This window comes from Bufo gargarizans, chromosome 5 (assembly GCF_014858855.1).
Source record: "Bufo gargarizans isolate SCDJY-AF-19 chromosome 5, ASM1485885v1, whole genome shotgun sequence".
NCBI lineage: Eukaryota > Metazoa > Chordata > Amphibia > Anura > Bufonidae > Bufo > Bufo gargarizans.
The window spans coordinates 76,586,942-76,612,583 of NC_058084.1; the positions used below are offsets into that span (position 1 = coordinate 76,586,942).

The 25,642-nt window shown below is 42.0% G+C and overlaps 1 protein-coding gene across 1 annotated transcript in view; it reads right to left on the reverse strand.

Moving 5' to 3' along the window:
• Window positions 1–25,642, reverse strand: part of MMP16 (matrix metallopeptidase 16) — a 203,704-nt gene that overhangs the window by 24,858 nt on the left and 153,204 nt on the right. Inside the window, exons 5-6 of the mRNA XM_044294185.1 lie at window positions 16,023–16,184; window positions 8,838–9,058 (exon numbers count right to left, since the gene is read on the reverse strand). Of these exons, the coding sequence (XP_044150120.1) occupies window positions 8,838–9,058; window positions 16,023–16,184 (383 nt within the window). The remainder of the gene's footprint in view (window positions 1–8,837; window positions 9,059–16,022; window positions 16,185–25,642) is intronic.

Consider the following 25,642-nt stretch of genomic DNA (forward strand, 5'->3'; position numbering starts at 1 on the left):
TATATGCATGTTTTTCTCAATTTCTGACATGAGATCAGAATAAACCTTTCCTTTTTTTGGTCAATTGGGATTACCATAATTATTATTATTTACCAAATGCAAGAATAATGAGAGAATGTTTTAAGGCATTTGTATTACTTTCTGCAAAGTCAAAAGTTTACATACATTTCATTAATATTTGGTACCATTGCCCTTAAACTGTATGACTTGGGTCAAACGTTTTGGATATCCTTCCACAAGCTACTCACAATAGTTGGTCGGAATTTAGGCCCATTCCTCCTGACAAAACTGGTGTAACTGAGCCATGTTTGTTGGTCGCCTTGCTCGCACCTGCCTTTTTAGCTTTGCCTATAAATTTTCAATAGGATTGAGACCAGGGCTTTGTGATGGCCACTCCAAAACATTGACTTTGTTATCCTTAAGCCACTTTGTAACCAGTTTGGCAGTATGCTTCGGGTCATTGTCCATTTGGAAGACCCATTTCCGCCCCAAGCTTTAACTTCTTGGCTGATTTCTTGAGATGTTGCTTCAGTATTTCCACATAATCTTCTTTCCTCATGATGCCATCTATTTTGTGAAGTTCACCAGTCCCTCCTGCAGCAAAACAAGCCCACAAAATGATGCTGCCACCCCTGTGTCTCACAGTTGGAATGGTGCTCCTAAGCTTCCAAGCTTCTCCCTTTTCCTCCAAACATAACGATGGTCATTATGATAAAAAAAGTTCAATTTTAGTTTCGTCAGACCACAGGACATGTCTCCAAAAATGTAGGTCTTTGTTCCTGTGTGCATTTGCAAACATTAATCTGGCTTTTTTATGCTTCTTTTGGAGTAATGGCTTCTCCCTGGCAGAGTGGCCTTACAGCCTTTGTTGATACAATACTCTTTTTACTGTAGATATTGACACAATCTTACCAGCTTCCGCCATCATCTTCACAAGGTCTTTTGCTTTTGTTCTTGGGTTGATATGCACATGTCGGACCAAAGCACGTTCATCTCTGGGACAGAGAACCTGTCTCCTTCCTGAGCGGTATGATGGCTGGACATTCCCATCTTGTTTGTACTTGCGTATAATTGTTTGTACAGATGAATGAGGCACCTTCAGGTATCTTGAAATTGCACCCAAATTTGAGCCAGACTTGTGCAACTGCACAATTCTCTTCCCGATATCTTGGCTGATTTCTTTAGACTTTCTTTAGACTTTCCCTTGAAGCAGTGTGTTTCATGTGTGCATTTAAATACATCCACAGGTGTGTCTCTAATTAACTCAGATGTTGCCAACAAACCTAAAAGAAGCTTCCATACACATGACATCATTATATGAGCAGTCCAGAAATGTTTAACCCCTTAAGGACCTGGTCATTTTTCAGCTTAAGGACCAGACACATTTTTGCAAATCTGAAATGTGTCACTTTATGTGGTGATAACTTTAAAACACTTTTACTTATCCAAGCAATTCAGACACTGTTTTCTCGTCACATATTGTACTTCATGAAAGTAGTAAATTTAAATCAAAATATTTCATTTTTATTTATAAAAAAATACCAAATTTACCAAAAATTGGGAAAAATTCTCAACTTTCCAAATTTCTATTTCTCTGCTTTTAAAACAGATAGTGATACCTCATATAATAGTTTTTGCTCTACATTTACCATATGTCAACTTCATGTTTGGATCATTTTGTAAATGCCATTTTATTTTTTGGGGACGTTAAAAGGCTTAGAAGTTTAGAAGCAATCTTGAAATGTTTCTGAAAATTTCAAAAACCCACTTTTTAAGGACCAGTTCAGGTCTGAAGTCAATTTGTGAGGCTTACACAATAGAAACCACCCAAAAATGTCCCCATTTTAGAAACTACACCCCTCAAAGTATTCAAAACTGATTTTACAAACATTGTTTACCCTTTAAGTGTTCCACAAGAATTAACGGAAAATGAAGATGAAATTTCAGAACTTCACTTTTTGGGCAGATTTTCCATTTTAATCATTTTTTTTCCGCTAACAAAGCAAAGGTTAACAGTCAAACAAAACTCAATATTTATTGCCCTGATTCTGTAGTTTACAGAAACACTCCATATGTGGTTGTAAACTGCTGTATGGCCACACGGCAGGGCGCAGAAGGAAAGGTGCGCGTTTTTAGAAGGCAGATTTTGATGGACTGTTTTTTTTACACCATGTCCCAATTAAAGTCACCCTGATGCACCCCTAAAGTAAAAACTCCCAAAAAGTGATCCAATTTTAGAAACTACACCCCTCAAGGTATTCAAAACAGATTTTACAAACTTTGTTAACCCCTTAGGTGTTCCACAAGAATGAATGGCAAATGGATATGAAAGGTGATGTGTAAGGTGACAAAAATGTTTTTTTTTTTTTTGGTGTCTATTGGACAGGGTGGATCATGCGATATATTTATAGAGCCAGTCGTTACGGACATGGCGATACCTAATATGTGCGTTTTATCTTTTTTTTCTTATAAAATCAGGGGAAAGGGGCTTTTTTTTTTAACTTGAAACTTAATTTTAATTTTTTTATTGAAAACACTTCTTTTTACTTTTTTTTGTTTAAACTTTATTTCTGTCCCACTCTGGGACTTCAACTTTTGGGGGTCTGATCCCCTCTGCAATGCTTTACAATACAATGCATTGCCTGTTAGTGTATTATACAGAGTAATACACTAACAGGTTGCCTAGGAGATGCAGCCCCCCGTAGAAGGCAGGTCCCGATGCCGTGCAAGGCATTGGGAAGCCTCTGCACGGCATCGGGCTGCCTTGTCACACATCAGGTGCCCGCCACAGCAGCGCAGGGACCCAATGCACTCCTTCACCCGCCGCAAACCACTCAGCGCTGACCGCGGCATAGAAGGGGTTAATCCGCCGGCATCGCTGTAAACAGCGATGTCGGCGAATACAGCGGGGCCCGTCTATCAGAGACTGCCGGGCCCCTGCTGTGAACAGGCGGGCACAGATCCTGCACCCGCCCGATCAGCCCGCCGTGCATGTACGGCAGAATGTGTTCTGGCACAGCATCGCCCGCCATACATGCACAGCATTTTGCGTTAAGAAGTTAAAGGCATAGTAATCTTAGTGTATGTAAACTTTTGACATTGCAGAAAGTAATACAAATGCCTTTAAAACATTCTCTCTCTCATTATTCTGGCATTTGGCAAATAATTATTATTATTGTAATCCTAATTGACAAAAAACAGGAAAAGGTTTATTCCGATTTCATGTCAGATATTGAGAAAAACATACATCTCACATAGATAACATCTATCAAAAAAATTTAAACTGATAAAAGGTGAGAAAAGGTGAACCTATGCTTTCTGTCAGGAAACTTAAAGGGGTGCTGTAGCTTTTTCTTACTGATGATCCATCCTCTGGAATGATCATCAGTAAGAACCTGGGCGGAGGTGCGACACCCTGAACCCCCGTCGATCAGTTGTTTGAGAATGCAGAGGCGCTGACAGTAGGGTTGTGGCCTTCTTAGGCCTCTTTCACACGGCCGTCATGTTTTTTGCCCGGATAAGATGCGGGTGCGTTGCGGGAAAATTAGCGATTTTTCTGCGCAAGTGCAAAACATTGTAATGCGTTTTGCACGCACGTGAGAAAAATCGCGCATGTTTGGTACCCAAACCCGAACTTCTTCACAGAAGTTCGGGTTTGGGTTAGGTGTTCTGTAGATTGTATTATTTTCCCTTATAACATGGTTATAAGGGAAAATAATAGCATTCTTAATACAGAATGCATAGTACAATAGCGCTGGAGGGGTTAAAAAAATAAAAAAATTATTTAACTCGCCTTACTCCACTCCGGCTTCTCTTCTGTCTTCTTTCTTCAGGACCTGGGTAAAGGACCTGTGGTGACGTCACTGCGCTCATCACATGGTCCATCACATGATCTTTTACCATGGTGGTGGATCATGTGATAGGCCATGTGATGAGTGCAGTGACATCATCACAGGTCTTTTACCCAGGTCCTGAAGAAAGAAGACAGAAGAGAAGCCGGGCTGCGCGAACAAGTGGATTAAGGTGAGTTAAATTATTTTTTATATTTTTTTAACCCCTCTAGCCCTATTGTACTATGCATTCTGTATTCAGAATGCTATTATTTTCCCTTATAACCATGTTATAAGGGAAAATAATATCGATTGGGTCTCCATCGCGATCGTCTCCTAGCAACCGTGCGTGAAAATCGCACCGCATCCGCACTTGCTTGCGGATGCTTGCGATTTTTACGCAGTCCCATTCACTTCTCTGGGGCCTGCGTTGCATAAGAAACGCACAAAATAGAGCTTGCTGCGATTTTCATGCAACGCACAAGTGATGCGTGAAAATGAACGCTCATGTGCACAGCCCCATAGAAATGAATAGGTCCGGATTCAGTGCGGGTGCAATGTGTTCACCTCACGCATTGCACCCGTGCGGAAAACTCGCCCGTGTGGAAGGGGCCTTACTGTTTCCCGCAGGCAGTGAAGTCACGAGTAGTATCATTGGCCTGGGCGGGGCTAAACCCCATTTAATTTGATAGAGCTTAGCCGTGCCCATGCCAGTGATACTAGTCCTGGCGTCACTGGGCCTGTGGGAATGCTGCGGCGCTGCTGCCTTCTCAAATTGATAGATGATCAGTAAGGAAAAGCTACAGAACCCCTTTAAAGTGTAAAAACAATAAAGATTAAAAATAAAAATAAAAAAAAGTGCAAAGCATTGGAAATTTAATATAGTACAGTACAGTAATACTTCAAATTTTAAAAGTAATAGTCTTGAAATGGTTAAAATGTATTAACACTATCTTAGCATGAGATCCACATTTAAACATAAGAGAAAGTGATAAGTGTGTCTTCACATCTGGGACCAGGCGGACCATTCTTAAAGAGGTTATTTTCAGCAGCCCCATAGAAATAAATGGAGGGCGGCTGCGCATGCACATTGCGCCCTCCACCACCTTTCCCTGCTCCGTTCTCTCTGGAACTCGCACCTATCAGACAATGGTGCTTGCTACTGATAAAGGGGACAGGATCCCCCGAAATGCGTCAATCCTTTACAGCATCCATTATTATGACCTTATAAAGGTGCAATCCACAACAGACTATTGTGGAAGGTTATATGCTACTAAGACAACCCGAGCAGCACTACAAGCTTCAGCCGGCATGAACAATGGTTATGTGCATGCCCTGGTCTATGAGAACGTAGGCCTGTTTTACAACGGGAAGGACAAGCATAAGGTGTAGCACCACAGCTTCAGCGATCACACTTTGAACTTCTGAGAGGTATTGTAAGTGGCACAGATAATTTACAACTCACTAAAGGGGTTGTCTCACTTCATCAAATAATGATTCATATTGCCTCCTTTACTGGCTTGCTTCATTTTACTATCATATTATACACTGCTTATTTCCAGGGGTTAGGAACATCCTGCAATCCAGCAGCAGTGGCCGTGCTTGCACACTATAGGAAAAAGTCCCAGGGCGACCAATTGTGGCTTCTGTTGGCTCTATATTATCACCTTTGGCTATTGTGTTGGAAAGGGCTTTGACTCCTTTGATTAAAGATACAAGATCTTTTTTATCTGATACACAGCATTTTCTCAACACAATAGCCGATCTGGAAACAGTTCCACCTGACAGTCTCTTAGTAACTATAGACGTGGTAAGTCTGTACACCTCTATAGACCATGCTACTGGTGTTGAAGCAGTGAGATCATTATTAGGTGGGAGTCATTACACCAATGATGAACAGGAATTTTTGTTGCAGCTATTGAAATTAGTATTATATAAAAACTATTTTATGTTTGAAGATGACTTTTACCTACAAAGGCGGGGAACCGCGATGGGGTCGAATGTGGCCCCGCCCTATGTGTCACAATTTGAGGAATTAAAAGTATATAACACCGTATGGTATTCAAATAATGTCCTTATCTGGAAAAGATTTATTGACGACATTTTTTGCATATGGGCGGGGCCACATGAGACCCTTTTGACCTTCCTTGACCACCTTAACCATGCATACGAGGGTTTAAAATTTACATTGGTTCAGGATAGTGAAAAAGTTAGCTTTCTGGATACGATGGTGATAAAGGATCAATATGGCAGGTTATTTACAGATTTATTTAGGAAGGATACGGATAGGAACAGCATTCTCCACTTCACAAGCTCTCATCCACCAGCATTGAAAAGAGCTATCCCTAAATCTCAGTATCAGCGAGTGCAGCAGCATTGTATCTGACCCTGACATGCAACTTGTCAGGATCAACGAGATGACTCAGCGATTTGAACAGAGGGGTTATCCCCGTTCTATCCTGAGTCAAACACAAATAAAACTCACTGAATCTGATAAATTATCTAGAGATGTCTCATCTAGGGTAGCATTAGTACATAAATTTCATCCCTTTAACCAGAGATTGGATAATATCATCCGGAAACATTGGCCTCTGTTGCAGAAGGCTTATCCTATTATTGAAGAATTTAAAAATACACCTTTGATATGTAACAAGAAGAATTCTAGTTACAGGGATAAATTGGTACATTCAGATATTGGAAGCACTAAGAAGACCCCGAAACAATCGGTATTAGCGACACAACGTAAGGGCACGTTCCCATGTTTGCACTGTTCCCAATGTTCCCATATAATCAGAGGTTCTACATTTTTTCATCCCCATAGTGGGCGCCCCTTCTCTATTGAAGGTTTTTTCACATGTGAATCTACCAATGTTATATATTTGATAAAGTGTCCTTGCGGCCTATTATATATTGGAGAGACTACACAAACGATTAGGGATCGCATTGGGAAACATAAATCTACCATCCGCACAAAAAATGTATTGTTACCTATCCCATTTCATTTTGAACAGTGCAAACATGGGATTTCTCAGTTGAGGTTTCAAGTATTGGAACAGGTCAAAAGACCTAGGAGAGGAGGCGATCTGAAGAAGCTGTTATTGCGCAGAGAGGCGTATTGGATCCATACTTTGGATACCTTACATCCCAGAGGCCTTAAAAGGGATTATGAGATTATGCACATCTAATAAGCTAACATTATACTTATGTTTTTATTTTTTTCAGACATCTAATATTCGGTGAGGGATCTTATATACCTGGCAATGTATGGCAAACATATATATAAATGTATACATGATTTTGAATTATTTTTTGCATATATGTGATTGTGAAGCATAATCTGAGACACAGACCCACTTGTGGTGTTAATGATGGGCGTATTTTCTTTGTTAATTATACACCCCTCCCATCACCTGTGTAGATAATGGGAGTAGGTGAGGTTGTCAAAAGGGGAGGAGTATATTCCCTTATATAAACTAGGTCATTCGTCCAGGATTGTGGACATTTCTTTGTTGAAATAAATATCCTATTGATTGAAGACACGACTGCTGGGATTCTTCTTTGAATATACGTGGATTTAATCCTATCCCGTGCAACGCGCAAACAGAGTGAGTGCCGACTATTTTCTCTTGTCTCTGATGGCAAAGGCACGCATGCGCAGCAGCTCTCGTCCTGGCCACCTCGTATCTGCTCTGCCGTGGTGGTCATAACCCCTGGATATGAACAGTATGATATGGACAAACACAATAAAGTGCGTTGTCAATGCTATTTACTGAAGTGAGACAACCCCTTTAATCTTAACTTGCACAGTATTTATTGTTACCATACTTAGCACTATCACGGATGCTCCTTTCTATTTAATGCAAGACCGCGCGGTCATAGTCAATGTGCACTGACGTCTTTCTGTTCATCTAGCAATCAAATGTCTCATATCGATTTCAGTTCTAGCACTAACTATTTAGCACCGTGAGGGTGACTGACAACAATACAAATGGTTTATCGCCATCTAGTCATAATTGATGCTGACACCGTAGTTCCAGCACAACGCGTACGGCCATTGTATGTAGTGAATCGTGAATGCACATCCGATCTTTATCACGTGATGGACATATTTCAGTAGACGTACATTCCTGTTATATTTTATTTGGACGGTTATTCTTTTAGTCCTATTAACGTCCTACAGCTGCACCTTGCTATTACTCTGAAACCATTCATAATTGAATCACAATTTTATGGGTATTTTTAGATGTTGTATATTATACCAGAGATTGTAGTTGCTGATAGGGCCCAACAGCATGCCACCTTCTGCTCGATTCAAATTGAGATCAGATGATGACAACCCTTTCAGTTCTGCACAATTTTTAAGATCCATGCATGCTCCCAGTAAATGGAGCTATCCATTACCTACACCCATTAAAATAACTTAGGGCTTGTTCGCATGGCATTTTTTTCATGTGGATTTAGGCCCCTTTTCTTTGTGGCAAATTCACGTGCCATTATTTTAATGGGGAGTCCTCATTGCCTTTCAAATGTCCGTTTATTTATTCAGCGTATTTTTTAACCCACGGACATGTCCTATTTCTGCCACAAAGTAAGTGCTTAGAAACCACAGCAGGTGTCTGCACGCGGGTTCTTTGATGCTGAAGACGGGCTCAGTAGAAAGTCTTCGTGACCATCTCCAGTCCATCTCCTGCATCGAATAAAAAGAGCACCCTAAGTAAGCCCTTCTATAGCGCCATTCTAACGATCGATGGGTTCTCAATATTTGGACCCCCAACACGTAAAACCTTTGATTTATCACTATGACATATCAAAAGTACTTTTTGCTCAAGTACAGGGACACTAAGCATTAATGACATAAGACTGGACAGACCCTTAAATGGTGAACACATATGCAGTAGTTGAAGGGTCAAAGTAGGATCCAAGAACATGTCAGCACTAATTATGAACCTGTCAATTCTCAGCAGCACAAGGCATCAAGGCCTGAAGGTCAATATTTCTTAATCTTACCTTGAAGACAAACATCTCCCTGCGTAATATAGCCAGGGTGTTGAAGTTGCCATCACAGATGTTAGGCTTAACTCCTGGATAGGTGGCCCTGTCTCCCCCATTTGGAGGTCTGGGAGGTCGAGGTTGTCTGTCATTCTTGCGAGGATCTGCTGGTGGGTTTGGCCGATGTGGTGGCACTGTAGGAAGAGGTTTTGTTGGTGTAGGGATCTTTTCAGGTGGACCTAAAAATGAACGCAGAAACCATAATGACTGCATAGTAGAATATATCACATTTCATTTGAACATTTTAGTGATTCAATAAGAAGTGAATAATGAGTGAAAGGTTTTAGTACTGACTTCTGAACGAAAAAATGATTAGTCTAAAGGTCCTTTGAACTCTAGAAGATCATCCGGTCAATTATCGGGGGATGAACATTTGTAGAAGCACTGGTTCCAGATAATTGGCCAAGGTAAAGGTACCACCAATCACCCGACAAAAGAGCAGACTCACTCGGGTGATCATATCTTTTGGCTGGCACCATAATCATCATTTCTAGGCAGCAGACTGTCCTGTGGAAACGGGGATCTCCTACCCAGAAGTAATAATACTCTATGGGGACAATCGATCGCAGTAGGGAATGCTTGTCCCCATACAGAAGAGATGATTTCTCTCAAGCCTGCTGACAATTGCTTCATTAAATGCCTGTTACCATTGTTCTGTGGACTATTAGGAGTGGAAGTTATGTGTTAAATAGGTGAGGGTCTAACCGCTGAGACCCAACTGATCACTAGGTAGTGCGGCTGAGGGAACCACTGAGCTCCCCCATTATAACAATCAATAGGGGGTTGCAAATTGTATCGATAGATAATGGGGTATTAAGAAAAGCAGTCTTTCCCAGAAAAACTGGTCTCCTTGGGTAAATTCAGTCTGTAATACTGGATGTTGATCTACTCTTTCATCCCAACCCCTCTTTTCCCCACACCAGCGTTCATAGGCTTTCAATTTGGTTTAGTTTAGGGTATTTGTGGAGATCAAGGGGGGATATGTATTTTAATTATGTCTGTAAATTGCATTTTGTATATTGATGTTCATTACTGAAAAAAAAAAACTGTTTATAAAAAAGAACAATCAATAGGGGCCGTGCTGCTCTACTGATTTTATACCTATCCATTGGATAGGTGACACATATCTTTGACTGGAATACCCCTTTAAGAAAAGATGCACTTTGAAAATCTCTTCAAAATACATCTGGCTGGTAGGTATGAAGCAGTGAAGAACATGTCCCTTTCACATCTACCTCAGTAGTCTAGAAATAGTTCCCGAAGAGCACCTAATGTAACTGGAACAGCTGGTCCCTAGATTTGTCTTATTGTTTCGGCACTTGGGCCCTGGAGCAGAATATTTTCTGGGCTCCCCAAGTATTGCAAGCCTTGTCACACGGTATAGAATGGGGAGATTCATCAACATGGGTGGAAGGGAGTTGTGTGGCAGTTGCCTATTATGTATTTCAGAGAATGCCTGTGATCATTTTGATCAGGTAAGTATCTATACCTACCAGCTGATGGATCTGCTCAGACATTAGTGGAACAAGAGAGTAACCTGTAGCTTCTGGGCCCGAATGCATAATCATTAAAGGATTTCTCCAAAATTTTAATACTGATAGGATAGGTCATCAGTATCTGATCGGTGGAGGTCCGACACCTGGGACCCCTGACGATTAGCTGTTAGAGAAAGCACCAGATCTCCTGTGAGCGTTGTGGCTTGTGGCCTTTTCTCAGCTTTCGCCAAGGCCATGTGACCAACAAGTTCGTCGGTCACATGGCCTAGGCGCAGCTCAGCCCCATAGAAGTGAATGGGGCTGAGTGTGATACCAAGCATAGCCGCTATACAATGTACGGCGCTGTGCTTAGTAAGCTTTGAGCGGAAGTGGCACTCATAGCGCAAGTGTCGGAACCCCACCCCTAAGATACTGATGACCTATCGGAAAACCATTTAAAGGGTAGGTTCACCTTTACGCTAAAGGGATCCGGCAGGCTATTTACTGTATCCCACCTAGCTGGATACTGCTGTTCACCATTGGGCCCCATTGACTATAATGGGATCTGGGGGGGATAAAGATGCTTACTAGCGAAATGATGGCTTTCAGTTGAAAAAATCCCGTTGTATGCAATTTTTTTTTGTCAAGCCAAAAACTGGCACTTATGCCGGAAAGAGGCCTGATCCAAGGCAGATCCCATTATACATCAGCAGTATCCTGCTAGGCTAGATCTTGTGAACTCTGCGAATACATCCTGCTGGATTAATTAAACAGAGGTGTGAACCTATTTTAACAGGGCCCCAACCTATCCTGCTTAAAGGGGTTCTCTGGGCTTTTAATATTGAAGACCTATCCTCAGGATAAGTAATCAATATCAGATCGGTGGGGGTCCAACACCCGGCGCCTATCAGCTGTATGAAGGGAAGGCGTGCACAGTGCGCAAGTGCGGCCTCTCTTCCTGCCCACCGCTGCTTTGCCATAGACATAGCAGCAGCAAGCAGGAAGAGAGAAGGGAGACTGCAAGTGCACACTTCCCTTCATACAGCTGATCGGCAGGGGTGCCAGGTGTCGGACCCCCGCTGATCTGATATTGATTACCTATCCTGAGGATAGGTCATCAATAATAAAAACCTAGTGAGCGCCTTTAATTTATAGTACAGGTCTCCACATATGGGAAAAAGAGAACTTATGGACCCCCTCATACCTGGGCCCTGGTGTGCCCACACTCTCTGCACCCCCTACAGTTATACCCCTTAGTAAGCATCCCCCTCCCCCAATAAAAAACAATCATATTATCCAAATGTTGCCTCTACTATGGAAGGCAGTTATATTCCTAATATTTCATACACGTTAGAAATATCAGGATCAGCTCCGTCCTTGCCAATAATCCAATCACTGATAGTGATATCAGTGCACCATCTCCAGGTCTTGGAAACAGTAGTATATTCTTAGTCCTAAGTGACCTGTCAGCAGAAAGGGATGACAGCAGACACTTTTTTTCTCCACGAGTAGAGATGCCATTGCCAACCTTTTAAAAATTATTCCCCTGAATGTGAAGCACATGAAAATCGACTGGCTCATCAAGAACTGGATGTGAAAGAATGCAGAGTTTTATAAAAAAGCAAAGTCAATTATGATAATAGGGCATATTAATAAGAGGCGAGGTGTTTTCAGCAAAGTAAATTCCCCAGCACACCCATGGTCAGAGCCAATCTGAAAGCGCATCCAGCTGCGTCCCAAGGGACGGTATTTCAGCTCTGGAGCACGGGTAGTGTTACACCTGGAAAACGGTCAACGCACAACGTATCAATGACCCTCAGTGGTCCAGTTCTAGGAAGTGCATCGTTAGCACGGGGGCGGCGTGTCTCACATAATACAGTGTAACACTGTTGTGTAACAGACCGTAATTCATCAGCACTTGAGAAATTATTCTTAGGCTGAGAGTCCAATTGGCTTACTGACACTCAAGATACACAGTCTGCTGGAAACGTTAAACCTTTTACTGGGAAATAAAAAGTGCACAAAATCACCATAAATCTAGGACTGTGTGTACCAGTTGATATGAACAGACAAGACTCCAAATAGAAAGAACTTCTGCTACCTCAGACACCTACACACAAGCCAAACAAACAAGTCTGTTCTTTCAACGTCTGGAGGAAACCCACACAGACATAGTAAAGGATGTATAGATGAAGCAGAGGTGAATTTGTAATCTACTGTAACTCTTTAAAGCTGCATTGTACTAACTCTCTAAAGACCAACAATCGGGGGAATTATCGGGAAGGAGTGTTCCAGGGAATGTTCCTTCCTGATAATCGCCCTGTCTAAACACCCTATTAGACTGTACGATTGCGTGCAATTATTGGGAATATGAACGCTCGTTCCTGATAATTAACCCATATAGTCAAACAACAGAGGAGCCAATGAACGAGCATTTGCTGATGGGCATCTTTCATCATTATGAAACATGCCCGATTATCGGCAGCACATCTCTTTGTGTAATCAGGCCAGTGCAAACGTGGGAAGAAAGATGATAATCCTCCAACGGCTTTTGCACTGCCCAAAGATCGGGCAGTGGAATACCACCTTAATGGTGCTGCTGATCACTCAGGTGAAAGCATCGCTGGGGCGGTCAACTAAATCATCATTTCTGGCCAGCAGATCATGCTGCTAGACAGTGATTTGCAGGCCGGACAAAACGATTCTTTATGGAGACGTGCAATTGCAGCAGAGATCCGTTCTCTCCATATAGCATTGGTTAATGCTGCACGTAAATGCTCCTTTCACCTCCTGTAACGAGCAGGTAATTATCTGGAACAAACAGTTTGTTTTCGATAATTGCCTGCTGTGTCGGCTTGTGTAAAGTGTCCTTTAGGGTACTGCTATACCTTTATCATCAGTCCCACGTAAAACCTCCCAATGCGCTATTAAATCATGCGCCAAATAAACGGAATATCTCTTTAAAATCTGATAGTCTAACCTGTGATTTACTTAGTTATGGTTATATTTATTGTAGGTTTTGGGTGGAACGGCCTTTATATACTTTTGTTACCTTTGTTTGAAATTTTTTATAGCAGAACATGTTAAAGGGGTCGTCTCACCTGGGACATTTATGGCATTTTGACAGGATATGCCATAAATGTCAGACTGGTGTGGGTCCCACCTCTAGGACCAGCTACTATCTAAAGAAGAGGGGCCTGAAGTGAACATGCATGGACTACTCTTCATTCACTTCTACTGGACTGCACAGCTTTCTCTTCATATACTTTTGGGTCCCATTCTGGGAATAGCAGCATGTCCCAGAGGTCCCAGAGGTGGTAAACAAGTGCCTTTGGTATCTTTAGTTTATGCTGATTAGCTTTCTTCCAAGAGAAAGAAAGATGTCTCTACCTGTAGGAGATAGCTACTCTTTAGCCAATGGTCGACAATTTTACTGGCTTTACAATTAAATAGCTAATCAGCAGTACTTTTTCCCAGGGAGCACTTGCTGGGGTACAGGATACCTTACTGGTAGCTCTGGTGCTCACTAGAAGGAGAAACAGTACCCCTAGACCTATGCCATCCAATCACCCTGCTCTGTACTAACAAGGGGCAATAACTTCAAATGTTTCCTGCAGATGTGCCCCCTGGATGAGAAGGCTCTTGGTTTGGCTAATAAACATAGTCATGTTGCAAGACCTGTTAAAGGACTGCAAATTCGCTATAGGGTACCTACCTCCACCTGGTGGCTTTATAGAGAAGAGAGCTAATATGCATATCTTTTTTTCCCCAGGGAACTTTGCCTGGCGTATAAGATTATCTAGCTGTGGCACTCTCTACAAGGAGAAGCAATATCCTTCAAGATGCTTCTTTCAGCAGAGATTCGTGTTTGTCTACTTTAGTCAATGCCTGAGTCATTTGAATGGGACTGAGATGCACGAATGCTATGTAACTAATGAATGTGATGTCCAACAGCTGATCATCTGGGGTGCTAGGAGCCCCCACCAATCACATATTAAGAATCGATCATTAATATTAAACTTCTGTAAAACTGTTTTAAGTCTATTGCCAAGTAATTATGTATATTTAATGCAGCAGTGGCTGCAATTTGTATAACTGCCTGTGACATGCATGCTGCTGCACAAGCGCAGTCTACAGCCTCTCCTGTGGCGTTTCTGCATTAGGTCTGTATCTGTGGGCCTACAGAGTCTAGTTCAAAATTTCAAATGATTTTCTGGCCTTTTTTTGTAGTTTCTGCATGATGTGCTCTGACCATAAAGATAACTGAGGAAAGTTTCATGGGACATGAAGTTACCAGGTCTACCGCTTGAAGTAGGTGTCTTCTACAAACAACTTTGTGGACAGAAGGAAGATTATTCTCCTCTAGTATGCAAGTAACACCTTGCTTGAGGGAAACTGAAAGAACACAAGGGCGGATTTACTAATCCAGTCTAATATTTAGAGAGTGTAAACTTAGACCAGACAGTCTAAAAATGTACCAAATACATCACATTGGCTCAGGCTGGATGATAAATATGGTAAATTTTTTGACACTTTTGTATAACTTCATACCACCTAATGGTTGGCTTACTTTGTGCCCAAATTTTATTAGGTTTACCTGTAATAATGTAATATTTCAATGAACTTTGCCAAATTAAAATTCTCTGCTACACCTGTTGTTTTTATGTGAACTACAACTATTATCTCTTAGCAACATTGGCATCTACAGTCTAGACCAGTGATACCTAAAATGTAGTCCTAAAAGGGGAAAACAGTCGGCACTCCTCTGGCAGAGTCGTGGTGCTCCTCTGTAGTCCTGGGGCATGGGTTAATTTGCCTGATATCGGAAGACAATCTCATATGGCGCAGTTGCTTTCTCTGGGCACAAGCGTTCCTGTATGTTGTGCTCAACCACATAGACCAAAAGAGTCTAGGAGTAAGGGAGCAATGTGGTATCCATCCCACCTCCAAATATATCATATATTTATGTAAACTACCTATGTATGAGCTTTTTATTCAAGTCTGCATTCCCACCATATAGATTTTGTCATAAAACATGAGCAGATCTCTGAAGATCTGATTTGGAAAGTTTTATATTAGCTACTTCTAGGCAAATGAGACATATTGAGGAACTTCCAGCAACAAATACACAAGTCATATCTGCATGTGTCTTCCCCTCGACCTGGCCCTGGCCGAACTTGACGTACAGTTAAAACTTACCCCCAATTCAGAGGATAGGGGATATTTATCTAATTGGTGAGGTCCAACTGCTGAGACCCACACCGATCTTGAGAATGGTGGTCCCATTTTCCTGATGAATGGGGAAGTAGGTCGAGCATCCGCGCCACCACTCTTTTTATTTTGATTTGAAAAAGTTTAATATTAGCTACTTCTAGCCAAATGAGACATACTGAGGAACTTCCAGCAACAACTACACAAGTCATATTTGCATGTGTCTTCCCCATGGCCCTACTTGATGTTTAGTTCTTGGTGAGGTCCAACTGCTGAGACCCACACCGATCTTGAGAAAGGTGGTCCCATTTTCCTGTTGAATGGAGAGGTTGGTCAAGCATCCACACCGCCGCTCTTTTTATTCTCAATGGGACTTCTGGAGATGCTCAATTGCCGAGTGAACTTGTTTCTACAATGTAACTGCAATATAAAGAAAATATGTAGAATCCAGTCTTACCGTATATTTTTTGAATTCCCTGTAAGTCATCAGTAGGTAGCTTGAAGTTGTCAGTTTCCATGTACTGGTAAAAAGGAGCCATTATTGCAGTGGGGTCATTGGAGTGTTCCAGTCCCAATGCATGACCCAGTTCATGTACTGCGACCAGAAATAGGTCATTTCCTGTGGAACAAAATAAATGAGAACATTTTTGTCGAAGATTGTAATCAATAATGTAATTACACCCTCATAAACAATTCAGATAATACTTAATTAGCTAAAGAAACAGTAGGAAAGTAATCATTCCTGCAGTAATTGAATAACAGACGAGCAGGTGCCAACAATTCCTTCATTACATAGTCACTAATGGTTTACCTTAACAAAAAGCACAGTCTGATCTGCCTGGCAACATGTATCTAAGACACATGGCCCACTGACCATGTCAATTATTGTATGGGCTAAGATGGATGCATTGGATATCTGAAAGCTTAGGGCTCATTCATACGACTGTATCCGTTTTTGTGGATACCGGCCGTGTATGTTCTGCATTTTGCAGATTGGAACGTCCTCAAATAAGGACAAGAACAAGACATGTTCTATATTTTTAGCGGGGCCATGAAACGGAAGTGCGGATGTGGACCCATTCATTTCGTCTGATCTGCAGAATTGCAAAAAGCCAAAGCTAGAACAGACCCACTTATACCTGGGTCTGGCTAGGGTGCCACAAGTCAGACTGCCGGCGATCTGGTATTGATGACCTATCCTGAAAACAGGCCATCGATATTAAAATCTCCTTTAAGGGTTCTTTTAAGTTAAAGCTTCATGAGAAAGTCAATATGCTACTGGATAAATCCAAATGACCAACACTCCCCTGATTAATTTCCCTGAAAACCATGATAAAATAGCACACAGTGCAGCAAGGCTGGGAATGGATCCTGTTTCCTCCAGGTGCTATTGTATATTCACTTCTTAGAAGAAAATAATTGTGAGATTGCTTTAGGAAGGAAGTCCTTGCCCAAACTCTTCCAAGCAGAGCCGCAGTACTTGGCAGTGGTTAGATAAAACGTATTATTAGGCGTGTTAATGTGATTCTTATCGGTAAGGACTCAGCGGAGGTATAGGTAGAGGAGATCACCCCAGTAAAAACCAGAGACGTGAAGCGCTTGTCTCATTGCTATGTCTGAAAAATCTAACAGATTCCAGAAACGGACAACAGAAGCCATTGGAATTCACATATAAACCCTTCGCTAAACACACAGCACTGATACAATGGGATAGTCGTGACCTTAAAAGGCAGAGCTGCCAACTGGGACCACTAAAATCACGTCTGCTGGAACTGGTTAAATAGCTAACAAACCATTTATTCTTAATCCATGGTACAGACTAAACTGTATAGAGCATATACAAAACCCAATAGAATATGTACGGCTTCCTCCAATTTAAAGGGATACTGCTTTCACATACTGCTTATTTTTAGACAGAAAAAAAAATCCCACATGCAGGAGTTTTCCCTCTAAAATAACAGATCTCGGACGGGAATGGCTGAAACGGAGGCCAAATGTGCATAACTGATGTTTAAAATGCACTAATACAGGATCCGACCTTTCATTTTTCACAGCTCCTTTGGAAAAAGAAGCATGGAATCTGATTGGTTGCTATGGGCAACTAAGCCAGTTTTCCTTTGTACCAGTGGTAAACCATACAATTGTCTAATATAGATGTATTCAAAATTCTGCTCACATACCTAAAATGGGCCATATCATTTTATTTGTCTTTAGGGAGAGCTACTGTATGGATATAAGCACAGTTTTAAATAGACATAAAATATTGCTCAACATCCTATTCTCTACATAAGTAAATGTAATCATTAAAACTGGAATCCATCTTTAAGGGTCCACTCACACGTCTGTAAGCGTTTTGCGGATCCGCAAAACACGGACACCGGCAATTTTGCGGACCGCACATCGCCGGCACTATAATAGAAAATGCCTTTTCTTGTCTGCAGTTGCGGACAAGAATAGGACATGTTCTATTTTTTTTTTCGGGAACGGAATTGCGGATCCGGACAGCACATAGCATTGAAAATGAATGGGTCTGCAAAATCCGGATCGGATCTGGAAGAAAATTGCGGATGTGTGAATAAACCCTTTTTCTACTTTTCCCCTGCAAGGAAACTATATGAATGGCTGACACTTCCACCAGCAAGAATAGCTGATTGCTTGAAGTCCAGTGTAGTTCAGGATAGGTGATAAAGGTAGCATTGCCGGGCCCCAGAGATCTTAAAAGTGTTCTCCATTAGAACACAGCAGTGTTCACATTTTGGTCCTCTACTCCATTCACTTACGGGACTAAGGCAGACAGTGCTCCGCCAGTGCAGTGCTCGGTCAGTCCCATAGTGATGAACTTACTTCAAAATGGGGAACCCTGTCTTGGCATCTGTGGAGGTTCCAGCAGTCAGACCCTCAGCAATCCTACAGGTATCACCTATCACCTATCCCAGTGATGGGCAAACTGCGTCTCTCCAGCTGTTGTAAAACTACAAATCTGTAGGCAGACTGGGCATACTGGGAGTTGTAGTTTTACAACAGCTGGAGAGCCGCAGTTTGCCCATCCCTGACCTATCCTATAGATACGTCATAAATGTTCATAGGACAAAGCTTTTAAAGGGAATGTCCCAACTGCTCTGATCAGATGATCCATGTGGAACAATCCCCCATATCTCGATCCTTCTCCTGTAGTGTGCACCATCTGTACACAGCAGAAGAACAATGTTCTTCATAAGCTGCCACGTCTAAAGAAGACAAGATGCTATTACTTTGTTCACACCCTTCTAAATTCCTTTCATGCTCATAAAAAGGTTTTTAAAATTGGTAATCATGTATCTGGTGTCCCTTTAAGCCTTCTTGACCATATGGCACATTGTGAGGATGTTTCGTTCCCCGTCAGTAAGAAATTAACTTTGACGCACTTGGAGAAAATAAGCTGAACATGAAATTGGTAGTTGGAAGTACAGAGATAGGCACTTATGCCCAGGTGAATGAACTGAAGTGCTTGTAATCAAAAAAACTGTCCTCCAAACCTCAGGGTAATTACCAGTTTTCAGATGATTGGCAATCAAGTAATTAAACTGTACTTGCTATGTTTCATCAACATAAAATGTGTTCGTTGTTAAGGAAAAAATGATTTTGAGCATTCATCCTACTGGGAGCAGAGGTTGTCAGCACATCATAGACGTAAAGCAATTAAAATGTATTAGACTGTAACCAGCCATGAAACGGTGAAGGTGTCAGGCAAATATTTCACTCAAAGTGATCCCAGTGCAATGACAAAGCTATGGGGCGCTGGACGTCAGACATCCATCGACATGGAGGACCTTGTGTTACGGTGTAAAGTACTGGTACCAACAGAAGAAACAGTTTGACAGTGACCGCCAGTGCCCAAAAACCTCCACCACTTCATTACCCTGTGACCTTGCATGATCTTTTCTGTCCTTTGATGGTCTGACAATGAAACTATATAGAGAAATGTTCTTCACTCCAGGTGCTGGCACATGCTAACTCTAACTCTAACGCCCCAAGTGTAGAATGGTCCTGCTTTCTAGAGGATTGAAATGTAGTGTGTACATGCTGCTGAACAGCCTTCTTTTCAACCATTCTCTGTACCTATATATCATCTATACATGGAGAAATACATACCATGAAATCTTCAAACCAAGTTTATAAAATGACTCAGTTGCTACATAGGACGTGTTTCGGCCTGTCCAGAGGCTTTGTTAGCTATAGTTGAAGAAGGCTCTGGATGGGCCGAAACGCGTCCTATGTAACAACTGATGTCGTGATAATACAAGCATATTGAAGAAAGCGACTTCCAGGATCATCTCTTTTCTAAAAAGACCAGGAACGCATTCCTTTCACGTGCACCGACCAGGTCTTCTACTTGTTATAAAATGATTACAGTGCTTGGCCAATCCATACTATACCCCCAGATGTCTGGTCATTTTAAAGGGGTTTCCCAGAAATGGATTTTCAAGATAGGTTATCAATACCTGGTCGGTGGACGTCAGACACCTGGCACAAGCACTGCTGCCTCTTCATACTATATTAATCACAGCTCCATTGGGTAGTGGCTGTGCTTGGTATTGCAGCTCAGTCCCATTCACTTCAATGGGACTGTGCTGCCCAGAGGCCATGTGACCGATGGACATGATGTCATTGCCTTAGAACAAGCCGCAGTACTAACTCATTGCTGTGGCCTCTTCACTGGTCAGTGGGGGGGGGGGGCTTAAAGGGGTTCTCTGGGCTATAGACATTGACAACCTATCCTCCAGATAGGTCACCAATATCAAATTGTTGGGGTCCGACACGCAGCACCACCACGGATCAGTGTTTCAGGCTGCTGTGGCGCTGTAAACTATCTAGTGTACGTAGCTGGAGGAAGACAGCTCCACACAGTGTGTAGTGGCCATGCCAGAGTACTGCAGCTCAGTTTCTATTCAAGTGAATGGGAGCTGAGCTTAAAGGGAACCTGTCACCAGGATTTTGTGTGTAGAGCTGAGGACATGGGTTGCTAGATGGCCGCTAGCACATCCACAATACCCAGTCCCCATAGCTTTGTGTGCTTTTATTGTGGAAAAAACCTATTTGATACATATGCAAATTACCCTGAGATGAGTCCTGTACATGAGATGAGTCAGGGACAGGACTCATCTCAGGTTAATTTGCATATGTATCAAATAGTTTTTTTTTCCACAATAAAAGCACGCAGAGCTATGGGGACTGGATATTGCAGATGTGCTAGCGGCCATCTAGCAACCCATGTCCTCAGCTCTATATCCAAGGGAACCTGTCACCAGGATTTTGGGTATAGAGCTGAGGACATGGGCTGCTAGATGGCCACTAACACATCCGCAATACCCAGTCCCCATAGCTCTGTGTGCTTTTATTGTGTATAAAAACCGATTTGTCACATATGCAAATTAACCTGAGATGAGTCCTGTCCCTGACTCATCTCATGTACAGAACACATCTCAGGGTAATTTGCATATGTGTCAAATCGGTTTTTATACACAATAAAAGCACACAGAGCTATAGGGACTGGGTATTGCGGATGTGCTAGCGGCCATCTAGCAACCCATGTCCTCAGCTCTATACACAAAATCCCGGTAACAGGTTCGCTTTAAGTAGGCGTGAGCCTTCTGCTTCCGGCTACACGCTGTTACTTTCCGGTGCCGCAGCAGTGCAAAACAGTTGTTAGATGGACGCCGGACCCTCTGATCCTGCATTAAAGGCCTAAATTAACCCCTTTAAAGTAACATTTGGTTTGCAAAGTCGGACAAGTGATCCATATCTCTAATATTTAAATCACAAATCATGGAACATTTAAACTCAAACCCCATTTCATCCAGAAATATCCCTATAACGGCCGAGAAATGCTGCATAAGATGGCTAAGTCACAGTACTGTTGCAGTCAGTCCGATAGTGAAGGCCGCATCGTGCAGCCTGTTTTCCCTCAAGAAAAAGGCTGTATGGGGAATATGCTGCATAAAACTCTGAAAAATATGCTGAAAAACATCTATGGAACATATCAGGGGCATATACTCTTCCAAAGAATACCTGGTCGGTGGACATAATCGACACTATAGACAGACTATTCAGCCAAGGCAAGCAAATGTGAAGGAGAAGAAGGTTTAAGATCAAGGATATCCACTTTGCCCATCTGCCCTATCTTCAGAGAGTCTTAGGGTACGGCCACATGGCCAAGTTTCCAGATGAGTGAATCAAAAAAAGAGAAGCCATATCTGTTCTTAAAGGGGTTTTCGCTAGGATATGCCCCCATTGTCTGATAGGCATGGGTCTGATATGCCCCCATTGTCTGAGATGGGAAAACCCCTTTAAGGTCCCATTCAGATTATGGCTCCACGGTACACAACATACAGCAAAAGATAGGACATGCCCTATCTTTTGCGCTGCAGAGTTACGGACCCGGAAGCCCATGTTAAGGGCTTCCGAGTGTTTACTTGGCCTTACAATCCGTGCCTCCACAATGCAAAAGATGGGAAATTTCCTATCTTTTGCCATATGTTGCGGATCGCAGACCCATTTACTTAGTTCACATTGCCGGTGTCCGTATTTTGCAGACCCGCTGTTTGCGGTCTAAATGGGACCTTATACTTTCTCGCCTTTTATGGTCCACTCCTGCTTTTGTGTTACAAAACTGCATCAGGAAACCTGACCGCGTGGCCGTACCCTTAAACCCAACAGCCGCCACTTGTATAGTTAACATTCAGAAGAATCCCTTTTACTTTTGTTGTTGAAACAGAAACTCTTATTTCTGGCTCTGCCATCATTTCCTGCACATTTGCTACTATCTATCAAAGGAAGCACTGAAGTAAACATCTTAGATTTAATGCCAAGTATTCTTGCCTGTAGAAATTAGACAAAGAGTCATTTATGCATGCAAAAAAAATTGATTTTCACTTGTCAGCTTTCAAGATCTGTCTGCAGCAAAACATAAGCCGGCAAATATTTTTAGATCTTTATTGTAACTTGTTTATGTAGGTTTTTCATGTATTACATCAGTTCAAGACCAACCAAATGTGGAGAGGCAGTGGGATAAAGAGACAAAAGCGAGCTTCAGATCCTCTAAGCACTTTATTCTAACATCAGACTAAGCCAGCAGAACATAAGAAAGAAGTCTGTTACTGCAATGCAAAGTAGAGAAATGGAGACACAAGTTCCTGTCGAGTGGTTTACGCTGGGCCCGGACAATTTCATGTTCATGGAAACAGCTCAACTGGAGAAGAATTGGACAGGTTGAATTTGACCCTGTCCAGTCCTCTGGTTCTAATGAGATAGGAGGCACTAGCAGTCCCTGGAGTACTTTTACAGACATAGACGTACACAACATTGCCAACACAACACAACCATTTTATAAATTTGGAACAACCTCACAAAGCAAAGGCTGACTTAAAAGGGACACCAAAACCACCGCAAATCATAAATTCCCCGCTATGTGTTTCAAGGCCCTTCTTTATATTCCTAACATATTCTTGCACACAGGTCTGGAATTATGGAGGGTCCTACTCAAATAGCAGAGGCTACACGGGCGCTCCAGCATCTATCTGACCCCGCACGCTAGCACTTAAACTTCCCTTTAAAGGTAAACTCTATGGGGGAGATTCATCAAACCGGTGTAAAGTAGAACTGACTTAGTTGCCCATAGCAACCAATCAGATTCCACCTTTCATTTTCCAAAGGTGCTGTCAAAAATGAAAGGAGGAATCTGACTGGTTGCGATGGGCAACTAACAGTTCTACTTTACATTAGTTTATACCAGGTTACAGTTTTCTGCCTTCTATCACACTGATTACAATTCCTACAAGGTGAACACATTCCTATCTTCTCACCCTGATTGGGGTTTAACCTACTATGTCCCAACTTAGGGAGCCACTTATTAAGACCGGCATTTTTAGACGCCGGTCTTAATAACCCTGTGTGGTGGTGGTGGATCCACCGGAGTTATGAAGAGGCGCCGGCCTCTACGTAACTTCAGCGCATCCACTGCCGTTCTAAATTTACAACAGCTTTCTTGCTGGTGTAAATTTAGACCGTTTTCTACGCCTAAAACACTTGTAGAAAAACATAAATGAGATGGACCTCCCGTCCTCGTTCCCTTTTTTAGACCTGGCGTGGTCAGGGAAAGGTACCATATTGCGGCGCAAATAACCTTTGCATCACAATCTGCGCCAGAAATACGCCCAAAATAGTGGAATTTCTGTTAGTAAATGACCACCTTAGTCTTTAAATTGTTGGCTTTAGGACCTAAAATCGTTGTGTTTTCTTTCACCTCTTCTATAAATCTCTCTAAATAACCTCGCTCATATCCTTTTTCTAAAACTCTGTCAGTCAATACTTTGTTTCTGATAATCTTCCCTCTTTGAACAATTTCTGTAAATCCTTTTCTGTAATTTCTGGAAATCCTTTTTATATTGACCCTTCAGAATATTGGCTATCCGAGGGGCATAATGATAACTAGAAACGTCAGTGTAGGCATGCCTATCGGCAGGTTAAAAGAACGTCCTAGCATTTAAAAATCCCTCCTCTACAAAAATGTCTTACGTCCAAAAAAATCTGACTAAGGTGAGTATATGAGTTTATTGTTTTTATTATTTATAGTATACTGTGGCAAGAATATATACTATATACTGGCACAATATGGGGGGGCGGGCACTATGGAGAAGCTGGGAAGCACTATGGGGCCCTATATATTGGCACAATATGGGGGGGCACTATGGAGAAAAGGGGAAGCACTATGGTGGCCCTATATACTGGCACATCATGGGGGGCACTATGGGGGCCCTATATACTGGCACATTATGGGGGGAACTATGGAGAAGAGGGGAAGGAGCACTATGGGGGCATCTACTGGGGGCCCTATGTACTGGCATGCATTATTGGGGGGCTCTATGGAGAAGTGGGGGGGGGGGCACTATGGGGGCATCTACTGGGGGCTTTATGACGCGGCTCCGCCTGGCTCCTAACTTTTTCAGCTGGCTCCTAGATTCCAAGGAAATTTGTCAAGCCCTGCCATAGGGTACCATTGCACTTTAGGCTACAGCTCTATAGGAACTTATTTTTATAAATTGAAAATACATTCAAAAAAAATTCTGTGCCATTTCCCATCTTGTTCTTCCCTTTACACAAAAAAATTTACAACAAAATATTCCACAGAGCCACAACCTGCCTAAAAGACAGTGGCCCCAGCAGAAAACGGTTGGTGCCCCACAATTCCCATGTACTGCCACCATTTATATGGATGACCATGAAATAAATCCCTAGATGCCACTCTACCTCGTAGTTCTACACTTTGTATAAATGCGATTTTGGGTGAAGGACCTTCTCTGTTGACTTCTCCTAATAGCACAAAGTGCTATTGTAACTACAGATGAGTGAATCAATCCTAAATTAACGAATTCCACACAAATTTTTCCAACAATTTGGGTGAAATCCGAATCTTAGGCGATTCGATTCAGGCAAAATACCTTGTAGTATCACATTTTGTATTAATGTGATTTTGGGTCAAGGACCTCTCTGTTGACTTGCCCTGATAGCAGAAAGTGCTACTGTAACTACAGATGAGTCAATCAATCCTATATTTTTACAAAAATTTCGGTGAAATTCGAATCTTAGGCAATTCAACTTGGGCAAATTTCTCAAAATGGCATCAGCCTTTTTTAAGTTTAGAAAACAGAAAGAATAAAGGAGGAACACATGCCCTGACCCCAAGCAGTGCACATGCATACACACCAAGAGGCATTTGCAGCCATGAAGCACCATGGACTATTTAAAAAAAATAAAATAAAATAAAAATAACATAAAAAATCCTACAGTGCACTTTGTTTTAAAGAGGCCATTTGTTACCACCAGCAGTTTGTTTACCCATAGCCATATACAGTACAGACCAAAAGTTTGGACACACTTTCTCATTCAAAGAGTTTTCTTTATTTTCATGACCATGAAAATTGTAGATTCACACTGAAGGCATCAAAACTATGAATTAACACATGTGGAATTATACACATAACAAAAAAGTGTGAAACAACTGAAAATATGTAATATTCTAGGTTCTTCAAAGTAGCCACC